This window comes from Portunus trituberculatus, chromosome 41 (assembly GCF_017591435.1).
Source record: "Portunus trituberculatus isolate SZX2019 chromosome 41, ASM1759143v1, whole genome shotgun sequence".
Taxonomy (NCBI): domain Eukaryota; kingdom Metazoa; phylum Arthropoda; class Malacostraca; order Decapoda; family Portunidae; genus Portunus; species Portunus trituberculatus.
The window spans coordinates 4,252,671-4,266,828 of record NC_059295.1 but is presented as its reverse complement, the minus strand read 5'-3'; the positions used below and the strand labels follow the sequence as shown (position 1 = coordinate 4,266,828).

General features: G+C 41.5%; 1 protein-coding gene across 12 annotated transcripts in view; it reads left to right on the top strand.

Moving 5' to 3' along the window:
• LOC123516406 (UPF0565 protein C2orf69 homolog) overlaps positions 1-14,158 on the top strand; it is a 268,076-nt gene that overhangs the window by 205,857 nt on the left and 48,061 nt on the right. For 11 of the 12 annotated variants that reach the window (XM_045275670.1, XM_045275666.1, XM_045275663.1 and 8 more), the window contains one exon: positions 9,703-9,834. In XM_045275670.1, the coding sequence (XP_045131605.1) occupies positions 9,703-9,834 (132 nt within the window). Of the gene's footprint in view, positions 1-4,910; positions 7,524-9,702; positions 9,837-14,158 lie in introns of those variants that run through there. The other variant, XM_045275664.1, reaches the window with a different exon arrangement.

Genomic DNA, 14,158 nt, shown 5'->3' with positions numbered 1-14,158 from the left:
CGGAAGAGACGCTGGAGAGTCGCCACGCATGAAGAAGGAGCTTTTCCGGAGAACCGTTTAACCCCTTCAATACGGTGACGCCTATGTAGGCGTCATGAAGCCCCAGTAGCATATATGGTGACGCCTACGTAGGCGTCATATTTCTTTTCTGAGCTTTCTTCAGTTCAGTTGTCCCGTATAGTGTGTTGGATACCAACTATACATGCTGTATGCTGTCCTTGAAATCCTAGTGCTCCTCCCACCATCCTTGTTTCCACCAGTCACTAAAGATAAGCTACATGCGTCCCGCCTTGTGTCTAAAATTCCCCAATGGCATAGACTGTTCCCATATCTCTCTCTCTCTCTCTCTCTCTCTCTCTCTCTCTCTCTCTCTCTCTCTCTCTCTCTCTCTCTCTCCATCTCCTCTCCTCCTCCCATCTCCATCCCTCCCCTCTCCCTCTCAAAGGATAAGTTACATGCGTCCCGCCTTGTAACATTCGTGAAAACACACACACACACACACACACACACACACACACACACACACAGAGACACGGTTGAGGGCGGACGCACTGGCGCAGTTCCGACGATCAGCTGATCTTCACTACATGCCTGTTGTATAGTATTTACAGTGGCCTGGGCAGGTAGTGTGGACTCATTTTTTTTTCTTCATGAAATCAATTATTAAGGAATAATGAGTGAAAAAGAGATTCCATCCAAATGCAGACATGAGAATAGAGAAGGGGCAGATGATGACTATGTTGGTGAGGGAGAACGCATATTTGAAGGGTTCGATACGAGGACTACTTCACTACTTAAGAGAGTGTTCAATATTGAATGTAAACTAGATAAACTGATAAAGGAGAAGATGGAAATGAAAGAGAATGAAGAACAGGAAAAGGAGTTTATAAGACTGAGAGAAAGGATAAGAAAAGTGGAAGAAAATGAAGCTAGGCTAAGAGCGGAAAACGAAGAACTAAAAAAGGAAGTAGCTAACTACAAACAGCAGATAGAAGAAAGACTCGGTAAAGCCGAGAAAGAAAAGGAGAAGCTGAAAGATCTAGTAAACAAGGAAGAGGAAAGAGTACAGAACGTGATTAAAAAAGAAGTACAAGCATGGAGAGTCCAAGATAAGAAAGATAAGGCCGATTTTCAGGAAGTGATTCAAGAACAACTTAAAGAAAAAGAAGAAAATATGACAAACAAAATGATAGGAGTCCTCAAGACAAAAGAAAATCTAGTTAGAGAAATTACAGAAAAAAAGAAGAGTGTAGTCGTATTTGGAATAAAAGAAAAAAATATAAAATATAGACCAAAAAGAGAAAAAGAAGAAATTAAATCAGGAAGTAGAAGAAATAAACAGAATGGGACCATATCAAGAAGGAAAAACGAGACCAATTAAAATACTAAAATCACAAGCAGCAATAGAAGAAATACTACATAGAACAACAAAACTTAGAGAAACAGAAGGCTGCAAGGATATCTATATAAAGAAAAATAGAAATGAGGAGGAAAGGAAGAGATACAATGAACTGGCAGCAACAGTAAGGGAAAAAAATAATGAAAGGTCAGAAAAGGAAAAAAAGGCATTTTTTTGGAGAATTCTAGGAGACAGGATAAGGAAATGGTATATAAACGAGAAGGAAGAGAAAAAAGTGGAACAAGTTTAACTAAAAATGATAAAGGCAAGAAACTAAAAATGATGTATACGAACATAGACGGGGTTTTATCAAGTAAACTAGAATTAAGAGATTACATAAAGAAAGAAAATCCAGATATTGTATGCCTGGCTGAAACAAAACTAAATGAGGAAATCAAAATAGTCTTGGATAATAGGTATAATATATGGAGAAGAGACAGAGTGGGTAAAGAAGGAGGAGGAGTCATGATTATGTTAAGGAAGGAGATAGTGATAAACCAAGTGGAATGTGGGGAAGGAAAAGCAGAAGTATTGTATGTTAAGATGCATATTAGTAAAAAATAGTTAACAATCATTGTAACATATGTGCCACCAAAAACAAATTCATGGACCAATCAAGAATATAAAGACATGATAGATGACACAATAAGGAGTCTAACGAGAATCGTTAAAGAAAGGAAAAAAGTGATATTAGTAGGAGATTTCAACTGTAAAGAAGTGGACTGGGAAAATTATGAAAGTGGTATGGGGGAAGAAGCCTGGGGAGAAAGATTCCTAAACCTAATGATAGACAATATGATGGACCAGAGAGTAAAGGAATGCACAAGATTCAGAGGAAACGATGAGCTGGCGAGATTGGACCTAATTTTTACAAGGGCTATACAAATGAATGATGATATAAGATATAAGTGCCCATTGGGAAAGAGTGACCATGTAATATTAGAAATAGATATAGAAGAGGGAAATGAAGATAGAGGCGATTCATAAAAAGGAGACCGATTAAATTACAGAAAGGCTGATATTGAGAATCTCAGGAACTATTTTAAAAATGTAAACTGGGAGGAGATGGAAAACTCAGAGACGATGCAAGAGAAGTATAACTTATTTTTGGAAATATATAAAACAGGAGTCAGAGAATATGTCCTAAAATATAGACCTAAAGAACAAGGAAAGAAAGATTGGTTTAATGCAAGGTGTGCTAGGGCAAAGGAGAAAAGAGATGGAGCATGGAAAAGATGGAGGAGAAATAGAAATCCAACAAATAAGGAAAACTTCAAGGCAGCGAGAGATGAATATGTTAAGGTAAGGAAAGAAGAGGAAAAGAACTTTGAAAAGGACATTGTTGAAAAATGTAAGGAGCAACCAAAATTGTTCTATAGATTCATAAATGGAAAAATTAGACAAAGAGAAACAATAGAAAGGTTAAAAGGAGAGAACGGGATGGTGGAAGACCCAAAAAGTATGGCAGAACTATTAAATAAAAATTCCAGGAGGTCTTTACTAAGGAATCTAAATTTGAAAGGCCACAGGGTAATAGAGAGACAGTCTATATGAAAGAGATTAAAGTAACCAAGCTTGAAATAAAAGAATTAATGAAGGAACTGGATGAAGACAAGGCAATGGGACCAGATGAAGTCTCAGGCAGAATATTGAAAGAATGTAGGGAAGAACTAGCAAGTCCTATATACAACATCATAAAATGCTAAATAGAAAATGGAACAGTACCAGTAGAATGGAAAAGAGCTGAGGTGGTTCCCATATATAAGAGTGGAAGGAAGGAAGAACCTTTAAATTACAGACTGGTATCACTAACTAGTGTAATATGCAAGATGTGTGAAAGAATAATAAAGAAACAATGGATCGAGTTCCTTGAAGACAACAAATTAATATCAAATAGCTAATTTGGTTTTAGGAAAAGACGGTCTTGTGTAACTAATTTACTGAGTTTCTATTCTAGAATAGTTGATAGAGTACAAGAGAGAGAGGATGGGTTGACTGTATTTATTTGGATTTAAAAAAGGCGTTTGACAAAGTGCCACATGCAAGATTACTATGGAAGTTAGAGGAGAAGGGTGGCTTAAAAGGAAGCACATTGAGATGGATAGAAAATTATTTGAGGGGGAGAGAAATAAGGACGGTAGTTAAAGATATGAAGTCCAAGTGGAGAGCAGTAGAAAGCGGAGTGCCACAGGGGTCAGTATTGGCACCAATACTTTTCCTTATTTATATTAACGACATGCCAGAAGGAGTGAACAGCTACATAAATCTGTTTGCAGATGATACAAAACTGTGCAGAGTTATAAAGCAAAAAGAGGATTGTGAAATACTGCAAGAAGACCTAAATAAGATATGGGAATGGAGCAAAAAGTGGGAAATGGAATTCAATGTGAACAAAAGCCATGTCATGGAAATGGGAAAGAGTGAAAGACGACCCGTGGGAATCTATAAGATGGGAGATGGAGTAGAACTGGAGAAAGTAAAAAGGAAAAGGACTTAGGAGTGATGATGGAAGAAAACAATCAACCAGTAAGCCATATTGATAGAATTTTTAAAGAAACATATAATTTGTTAAGGAATATTGGAGTAGCATTTCACCACATAGACAAAGAAATGATGAAGAAATTGATAAGTACTTTAATAAGACCCAGATTGGAATATGCAGGAGTAGTGTGGACCCCTTATAAACAGAAACACATAAGGAAATTGGAGGGACTACAAAAAATGGCTACAAGAATGGTTCCAGAATTTGAAGGGATGACATGTGAAGAGAGACTAAAGGCTATGGATCTACCAACCCTGGAACAAAGAAGGGAGAGAGGAGACCTGATACAAGTTTTTAAATTGATCAACGGAATGGACCAAGTGGATAATGAGAAACTGATCCTGAGAGAAGAATTTGACATTCGAAGCACAAGATCGCATAGTAAAAAGCTGAGAAAGGAAGATGTCTGAGAGATGTTAAAAATATAGTTTCCGCAAAGATGTATTGAGACGTGGAACAGTTTAAATGAAGAAGTAGTGTCTGCAACGAGTGTGCATACTTTTAAAGTAAGATTGGATAAGTGTAGATATGGAGACGGGCCACACGAGCATAAAGCCCAGGCCCTGTAAAACTACAACTAGGTAAATACACACACACACACACACACACACACACACACACAAATACAAAAACAACAAATTTTCTAATCTCTCTCTCTCTCTCTCTCTCTCTCTCTCTCTCTCTCTCTCTCTCTCTCTCTCTCTCTTCCTCTCCTTCCCTCCTCTTCCTCTTCCTCTCGAAGATAAGCTACATGCGTCCCGCTTGTGTCTAAAATATTAGCAAATGTCACTCTCTCTCTCTCTCTCTCTCTCTCTCTCTCTCCGAAGAGAGAAGCGTCCGCTTTCCTCTTCGAAGGCGATATAGTAACTAAAAAATAGCAGCATAATACACAAAGACGACAAGTATGACAATCTTGCACGAGTTTCCCTGGGCGCAGGCACTACCACCCGTATATCATACAGGCGGGCTTTTTTAACATCCGGCGTGAAGGGGGTTAAGACGGTGAGGTTGTTGAAGGAGAGACCGCCACATGGGAAAAATCCGGGGACTGTCCACGAGTAGGTCCAGCAACAGGGGAAACCAGTCTCCCTGAGGCCAAAGAGGAGCCACTAGTGCCATATGCACAGCCTGCAACTCGCGAACCCTCACCAGAACACGGCAGATCAGAGCAAACAGTGAAAAGGCATACAGATCCAGAATGTCCCACGGAAAAGAGAACACATCCTGTCGCCAGGCCCCCTGATCCGAAAGAGGAGATACATACAGGGGCAGATGACGAGTCAGTGCCATGGCAAACAGATCTACCAGAGGAGATCTCCACACCTGGAAGACTTTCCTGCAAATTTCGGGATGTAGGGTCCACTCTGAACCAACACACTCCCGACTGAGCACATCCGCAATTATATTGTGGTGTCCTGGAACGAAAGTAGGGCAGAGAGAGAGATGGACCGGCTCTCGCACCACCGGAGAACTGTCCCTGCTAAGGCTGACAGAGGTTCGGAACGAGTGCCCCTGGACCTCCTGAGATAGGCGACCACGGTTGAGTTGTCGGACATCACAGACACCACCGATCCCAACAAGGCCTGCTGAAAACTCTGGAGAGCCCGAAAGACTGCCTAAAGCTCCAGATGATTTATGTGGAGCCCCTGCTCCTCCACAGTCCAGACTGTCGAAGCCAGAGAATCTCCCAGGTGAGCTCCCGACCCAAGCTGGGAAGCATCTAAGAACAGGGTTTGTTCGGGAGGCGGCACTACAAACAGGGCGCCTTCCAGAAGCTGATCCGGAACCAACCACCAAACCAGGTCTTGCAAACACTGACGACTTGGAGCCACTCGCCACCAATCTGAGTCAGAAGCAGCCCGCCAATGCCTCTTCAGGCACCACTGCAGAGCCCGCATCTGCAGGGGCCCGGCTGGGATGCAAGATGTCCCAGCAAAGACCTCCAGAGGGACACTGCTAGTACCACGTCAGTTCCTTGCTAGCGACCACACAGTCCATCTCTATTCCACTCCGCTCGTCGTCATGCCTGGTGTTCACTTTACCTGCTGTTTTTCCCTTCACCGGCCTTTTCTGAAGAGTTTGCCTGGTGAGTTTTTTCACCTTTTCACTGCTATGATACGCAGTTAGCGCTTTGGTATAATACATATATGATCCAAGGACATGTATGTTAGCGCTTTGGTGAAAATACATATACAATCCTATGACGTATATGTTGGTGCTATGATGACAACACATATGTGATCCAATGACATGTATGTTAGTGCCATGGTGAACACACATATATGATCCAAGGAAATATATGTTGGCCTTGTTTTGAATTACCCGCCATTCTTTGTTTTTTCCTAGACGAATCATGTCGGCACGGGACAAGGCTCAAGGGATGCCTCGACATTCCTCATCGCTTTCCTCCTCTACCTCCGAAGGAAAGCGTCGTGAAAAGGATCCCATGGATTCTGAAGCAAAGCAGAGGAAAGCTGCCAGTACAGAGGATTGCACTTCTCAACCCCTACTGACCGCTTGTGCTTCTCAGCCTTCTGCTCACCCCTCCGTGGCCGGCCCGAGCAGCGTAAACATACCAGCCGCTTCTCCACCTCCCGACGTTGAGCTGGGCTGCCTGTCTTCCTTACTCAGTGGCCTAATTGAGAGATTGGACAAGTCAGTTGCTCCTCAGGTGTCTCCAGGGTACAGCGCAAGTTTCAGTGGTTTCCATGCCCTCTCCTCGTCGGAGGATGAGGATGGTGAAATTGTCGAGTGCCCGTCTCAGCAGTCTGTGTCTGACCCTTTGGATGACCTGGACACGTTCACCGCTAGTCAGACACCCAGAGAGCCAGTGGCTGATGTAGCTTTTCAGAAGGCTCTCGAGGAATTTGCTGGCCACTTCCATGGGGAGGAGGAGTTGGGTGACGCCCTGTCTGAGCGCTTAGCCTCCATCCTGGATGTGAGCCTGAGACGACGACCCTCCTCCGACAGTGTTAAGGCGACTTATGAGAAAATAAAGCTCCCTAACAATATGCTGAATTTAAAAGTGCCAGTGACTAATTCAGCCATCACCAAAGCCATGAGTGTCCAAGGGAAGTTGGTGGACACCAGGCTTTCTCTCACTAATGGACTGCTTGCGAAGGCTTTGGTCCCCATTGCCCGCTGTATTAGTGATATGGGTGAGAGGAATGTTCAGCCCATCACTTGCTACCTTGATGGCCTGAACAACAGCCTCCGATTCCTCACTTCTGCTGTGAACTACGTCATTCAGCTAAGGAAGGAGGTGGCACGGTTCAATGTGCATGACTCTGCCCTGGAAGAACTCTGCAAGTGGGAGTGTGAAGTGGGCAGAGATGATCTTTTCCCATTCGATGTAGTCAAGAAATGTGAAGACATCCACAAGTCCAGGAAACTTGGGAGGCCTGCCTTCCGCCCCCGCAAGGCTCCTGGCAAGCGATTTCTTCTGCCACGGCAGACACCTAGACATCCTTTCTACCAACAGAAGTCACGGCCATGGTCCCAGACGAGGTCTTTTTTAGGCCAGCGACCTCCCCAGGGGAAGGGGAGGCCACTGCACAAAACTCCCCATTGAGTTCACTCTCGGTAAGTGCTCTTGTGCCACTTTTGATTAACACTCCTGACAATTTTTGTGGAGGTAAAATTTTTCAGGCAAGGTCACAGTGGCATCTCTTATCCTCTGATAAATGGATCCATGATGTTGTACATGGGAAATTCCTAGTGTTTGAGGATGTACCCGTACAGAAGAAACCTCCAGGTCCTCTCTTCTTGTCGACTGCTGACTGTGTTGCCCTGGACATTGCCATGGTCAAATTTATGGAACACAGTATTGTAGAATTATGCCCTCCAGGGGACCCAGGGTTTCTTTCTAATGTTTTTCCCACAGTCAAGAAGGATGGTACTACCAGAGTCATCCTTAATCTGAAAGAGTTCAATGCTTACGTTGAACATGTTCACTTTAAACTGGACACTCTTAACCCTTATGTTCCGGCGATCGTATATGAACGATTGCATCAGTACATCCGTAGCGACGGCGATTGTTCCCATAATCAAGAATTTTCGCGCCTCATGTTTGAGCTCCATGCACGGTTTCTCGAGTCAGATGGCGAGTGGAAGTATTTGGCTTTTTTTTCCACCTGTAGTGTTGCCACTAGCTCTGTATATTTAGGGGTAACGAAGCTATTCTCCCATTCTGAGGGCGACACTTGACAACCACAGCAACCCGCCATGTCGAAAGCACCCTGATAAGAGCGAAGGGACGTCTCAGTTCATAACTCACTATGGAACAAGACAGATAATTTTTATTTAGCAGTGCTTTTGAGCCTGACTACAGTGACAGTGATTATGAGGAAGAAACTAAAGAAAGCAAAGACAGCAGTAGTGAAGACTCGGAAAATAATTCAGAGGATCCACCTGTTTTCTCATTGTTCCCCTCCTTAGTGACTAGTGTATGATAAGCATGGATGGGGGAGGTAGATGGAGATGGGAAAAGTTTGTTATGCCTTTTCAGTCATGTATGCATGTATACTTTATCAATGCATAAAAAATTTAAAAAGCAAAATTTTACTCAATGTTCTTATCTTGGAGGCAGATGTTTTCAGCTATTGGTGGTGAATGGCAGAGGAGGAGGAGGGAGGGAAGGAGGAAGGGATGCAGGCACCACTCACACGTAAATATTAAGCGTAAATCAAAATTACGCTTTCTTTAAATGTAAAAAAAAAGGCAAATAAATAGTGTGAAAATGATGAAAGAACAATTGCATGGCACAAGATCTGCAGGAAATATGTAGATACTAGCTCAGCTAAGGCTGGATTGATGTGCCAACTAGCAGCAGGACCCCGAAGCACGACTCATATCTCAAAATTTCGCTCGTATCTCAAAACAAAAATGGACTAAATTGTGGCTGATATCTTGAAAATCTCATATCTCAAGTAGCTCATATCTCAAGGTATTACTGTATAACCTGGTGGGTGTACATTAGCTTATGGTTACATTTACATGTTGCTGAAATAGCAGCTTTGCTGTGGCTAAGGCAGCATAGACATCAAACAAGAGTATGGATGCAAGAATTTGATAGTAGGATACCTAAACTTGGGATTTTGGTAAATTATTACCAAATTTGGTAAACAATCAAGATAATTTTTTTTTTTTTAAATGAACCCAGAGCAAATAAAAGGGATTCTTTAGTTGATAGTAACGTGCTCTTGGTGTATGGGATCACAAGGATTATATGTAAGAAATATCTGGCATTAAATTGATCATATTATCAAAGAAAACTATGCTTATTCCTTGGCAGAATGGCAATGACTGATGTAAAAATGAGTCCGTACGAATCATTTATTCTGAATTGCCATGTATTGACATTATTTCAATTGACTTGATTTGCTTGCTGTAAATTATTGGAAATTAGTGTGGCAATTTAAATGAATCATGAATCATGTTGATATTTCATGAATTGAAATAATTTTGTTTGCTCAGTATAAATGCAGCCTTAATGTCACAGTCCCAGAGATTCCTTAACCTTGATAAGTGTTTGATATTCCTAAAATCCAGCTTTTTTACACAAAAATAGTGATTATTTATTGATACTTATACATAAGATATTATGTAATACATTTTTGAAAATAATATACATATATTTGTTTATTAATTCTTTTTGAAGAGCTCAGCCAAAACTGTGATTTATTATTATAGATTACTTCTGATTGGGGAGGAGACATAAAGAAAGATTTTGTTAAGATATTTATTTGTAATAACATTGCAGGTGCGCAACATGTACTGGCTGGATGGTGGTCATGCAGGAGGCCGCAACACTTGGATTACCTCTCATTCTATCCTGAAGTCCTTGGCAGCACAGCAGCAAATAAGTATTCACATACATGTCACACCATACCAGGTTAGGCTTAGTTATTTTATCTTTTCTATTCTCATAAGTGTTTGCCAATATCATAACAGGCAGGAATTAACTTAACAGATTTGTTGGGCATGATAGTTTGAGCTAATGTTGAACTGGGATTTATGAATATTCCAAGTGAAGACAGCTTGAGATTAAGACTGTTAGTTTGCAAGTTGATCTTGCTTTACTGTCAAATCAACAGTTTAGTATATGTTTTATTGCTGAGGAATTCTCAGCCTGTCTTTGTACTCACCTTGACTTGTTTTTATTCATATCATGTAACGTAAGAGAGAGAGAGAACATAAGAAAATAAGGAAATCAACAGAAAGGTATCAGGCCTACATGTGCAGTTTCTGTATGAAATATACCTACCTCAGCTCATCTTCCATAAATTTGTCTAGTAAACTTTTAAATCCTCTTGATGACTCAACTGAGTTTGTTCCATTTATTTTCCATTCTATTTCACAAATCAATCCTTTCCTATTTTTTAGTATGGTAGTAGACACCTACCGAAACAATAATTTACTCCCAGTGACATCTAATAGCACTAGTTCAGGGGTGCTGTGAACCTTCCATTAAAGCTAGTTGTGATCTCTCTGAATATTTCCCTTTGTGTCTCACAACTCAAGGTGGCAGTCACATCCTGCCCTCTAAAGACAACCCTCCTACTTTTCATAAAACTACATGCACTTACCTTACACATATCCTACACTTAAAATTCAAAATTAAGATAATGATGACTCCAAATCCAGCCTCAGATTCCCCTTTCTGGGAAGGGGACCACAAATGTCCCCAGGTCAGATTGCTCTCCCAGTGGTAACCCAAAATGTCTTGACACCTCCCTCGACTTTTTCTTCATTAATTTCTGCAACATTCATGGTCTTGGATCTAATTTTCAATCTATAGAACACCACCTCTCCACTCCTAAACCTCATGTTCATTTCCTCTCCAAAACACAGCTGTCTGAGGAATTGACAGTAGCCCTTTCTTTGTTCCCTCCTACTTCCTCTATCCTCATTTTCACTCTAAAGCTGGTTGTTGCGTCTATGTGTGCAACGACTTAACTTGCTCTCGTGCCCACGCTCTGGAATCTTCCGAGTTTTCCACCATCTGGCTTTGATTCAACAGTCACTCTCTAACTAAATTCATCTGTGCTGTCTATCTCTCCCCTAACTCCTCTGACTATAGTAAATTCTTTGACTATTTAACTTCCAAAGTGGAGCACATTTTGTCTCTACCCATTCGCAGAGATCTCCATCCTTGGAGATTTCAATGTTCGCCACCAGCATTGGCTTTCCTTTCCCTTCATTGACCACCCTGGTGAACTTTTCTCCAACTTTGCTGTTATCCATGACCTAGAGCAACTGGTGCAACACCCTACTCATATTCTTGACTGTCTTCGAGACACACCCAACATTCTTGATCTCTTCCTTACCTCTAATCCTTCTGCTTATGCTGTTACCCTATCTTCTCCATTGCTCTCCTCTGACCACAATCTCATTTCTGTTTCTTGTCCTACATCTCCTATTTCTTCTCAACATCCCCCAAAGTGGAAGTGCCTCTGGTGTTTTGCCTCTGCCAATTGGGGGGATCTGAGGAGGTATTATGCTGATTTTTCCTGGAATGATTACTATTTCCATGTCAGAGACCCATCTCTTTGTACTGAACACATAACAGAGATGATAGTGTCTGGCATGGAGGCATACATTCCTCATTCCTTTTCTCAACCTAAACCTTCAAAATATCTGTTTAGCACAGCCTGTTTTCGTGCTATACATGATAAAGAGGTTGCCCACCAAAGATACTTGAGTCTTCCACCTCCTGAATCTCATGCACTTTATATTTCTGCCTGGAATCATGCCAAGTTTGTTCTTCAACTTGCCAAACACTCTTTCATATATAGAAAATGTCAAAATCTTTCAAACTCTAACTCCCCTCATGACTTCTGGCATCTGGCTAAAAACATCTCCAATAACTTTACTTCTTCTCTTTCCCTCCTTTATTTCATCCTGATGGCACCAATGCCATCTCATTTGTTTCTAAAGCTGAACTCTTCTCTCAAACCTTTGTCAGAAACTCCACCTTGGATGATTCTGGGCTTCTCCTCCCTCTGACTATTTCATGTCTTCAATCAAAATTCTTCGTAATGATGTTTTCCATGCCCTTTCTGGCCTAAAGCCTTTAAAGGCTTATGGATATGATGTGGTACCTCCTATTGTTCTCAAAAACTGTGCTTCTGTGCTTGCACTATGCTTGGCCAAACTCTTTCAACTACGCCTTCTTGCTGGAAGTTTGCCTATATTCAGCCTGTTCCTAAAAAGGGTAACCATTCTAATCCCACAATCTACCAATTTTTGTTTATCTAAAGTTTTTTTTTAATCTATCCTCTGTAGGAAGATTATCAAACATCTGTCACTTCACAATCTTCTATCTGATCGCCAGTATGGCTTCTGCCAAGGTCTCTCTACTGGTGATCTGGCCTTCCTTACTGAGTCTTGGTCATCCTCTTTTAGAGATTTCGGTGAAACTTTTGCTATAGCATTAGACATATCAAAAGCTTTTGATAGATTCTGGCACAAAGCTTTGCTTTCAAAACTGTCCTCCTACGGTTTCTATCCTTCTCTCTGCAACTTTAACTCAAGTTTCCTTTCTAACTGTTCTATTGCAGCCATGGTTCTTCTCTTAAATCTGTTAATAGTGGTGTTCTTCAGGGTTCTGTCCTATCACCCACTCTCTTTTTATTATTCATTTATGACCTTTTTAACCAAACTTCTTGCCCTATCCACTCATACACTGATGATATCACCCTACATCTTTCCATGCCCTTTCAGAGACAACCAACTCTTCAAGAAGTCATCATATCCCACAGTGATGCCACAGAATGCCTGACTTCTGATCTTTCTAAGATTTCTGATTGGGGCAGAGAAAACTTAGTAGTGTTTAGTGCCTCAAAAACTCAATTCCTTCATCTATCAACTCAACACAGTCTTTCAGACAACTATCCCCTTTTCTTCAGTGACACTCAATTGTCCCCTTTTTCCACACTAAATATCCTCGGTCTGTCCTTTACTCATAATCTTAACTGAAAACTTCACATATCATCTCTTGCTAAAATAGCTTCTATGAAGTTAGGCATTCTGAGGCATCTCCACCAGTTTTTCTCACCCCTCCAACTGCTAACTCAGTACAAGAGTCTTATCTGTCCTTTACTTCTTCATCTTTCCCTCCTTTATTTGATCGTGATGGCACCACTGCCATATCATCTTTTCTAAAGCTGAACTCTGCTCTCAAACCTTTGCTAAAAACTCCACTTGGATGATTCTGGGTTTGTCCCTCCCTCTCCGTCTCCCTCTGACTATTTCATGTCTTCAATCAAAATTCTTCGTAATGATGTTTTCCATACCCTCTCTGGCTTAAACCCTCGGAAGGCTTATGGACCTGATGGGATCCCTTCTATTGCTCACAAAAACTGTGCTTCCGTGCTTGTGCCTTGCCTGGCCAAACTCTTTCAACTATGTCTATTGACTTCTACCTTTCCTTCTTGCTGGAAGTTTGCCTACATTCAGCCTGTTCCTGAAAAGGGTGACCGTTCTAATCCCTCAAACTCAAACTTTCAGAGATGACCAACCTTTCAGGAAGTCATCAGATCATGCAGGGACGCCACAGAATGCCTGACTTCTGACTTTTCTATGATTTCTGATTGGGGCAGAGAAAACTTAGTTGTGTTCAATGCCTCAGAAACTCCGTTCCTCCATTTATCAACTCGACACAACCTTCCAGACAACTATCCTTTCTTCTTGAATGACACTCAACTGTCTCCCTCTTCTACACTGAATACAGGCAACCCCCGTTTAACGAAGGTTCACACAACGAAATTTCGCTACAACGAAGGTTTCATTTTACTACCATCTGCTTGTTTAACAAACACCAAACTCACTTTAACGAAGTTTATCCAGGTAATTTTTTCCAAGTTTGAAAGCTCCGCTGTATCACGCAAGCCAACAAGCTTTTGAATACACCAGGAGCTGCACATACTAAGGCCTGCCTCAGGAAAAATTCTGAGACATCTGTAGAATCAAGATCAAGATCAAGATCAAGCCTCTCATGGACAACATGCACCACATAACGGCGTCAGCAGCAGCTCGTCTTCACTCACTCAACTTACCACCAAAATGCCCTGCAATGTGGCCTAGCGTTCCTAAGAAGACCAGGATGTCTCTTACTCTGGAAGTGAAGCTAGATATTATTCACAGACACGAAAGAGGAGAGAAAACTATAGCATTGCTGGCCACCACCATCTTGACTCCATATACTGTCTCTACTA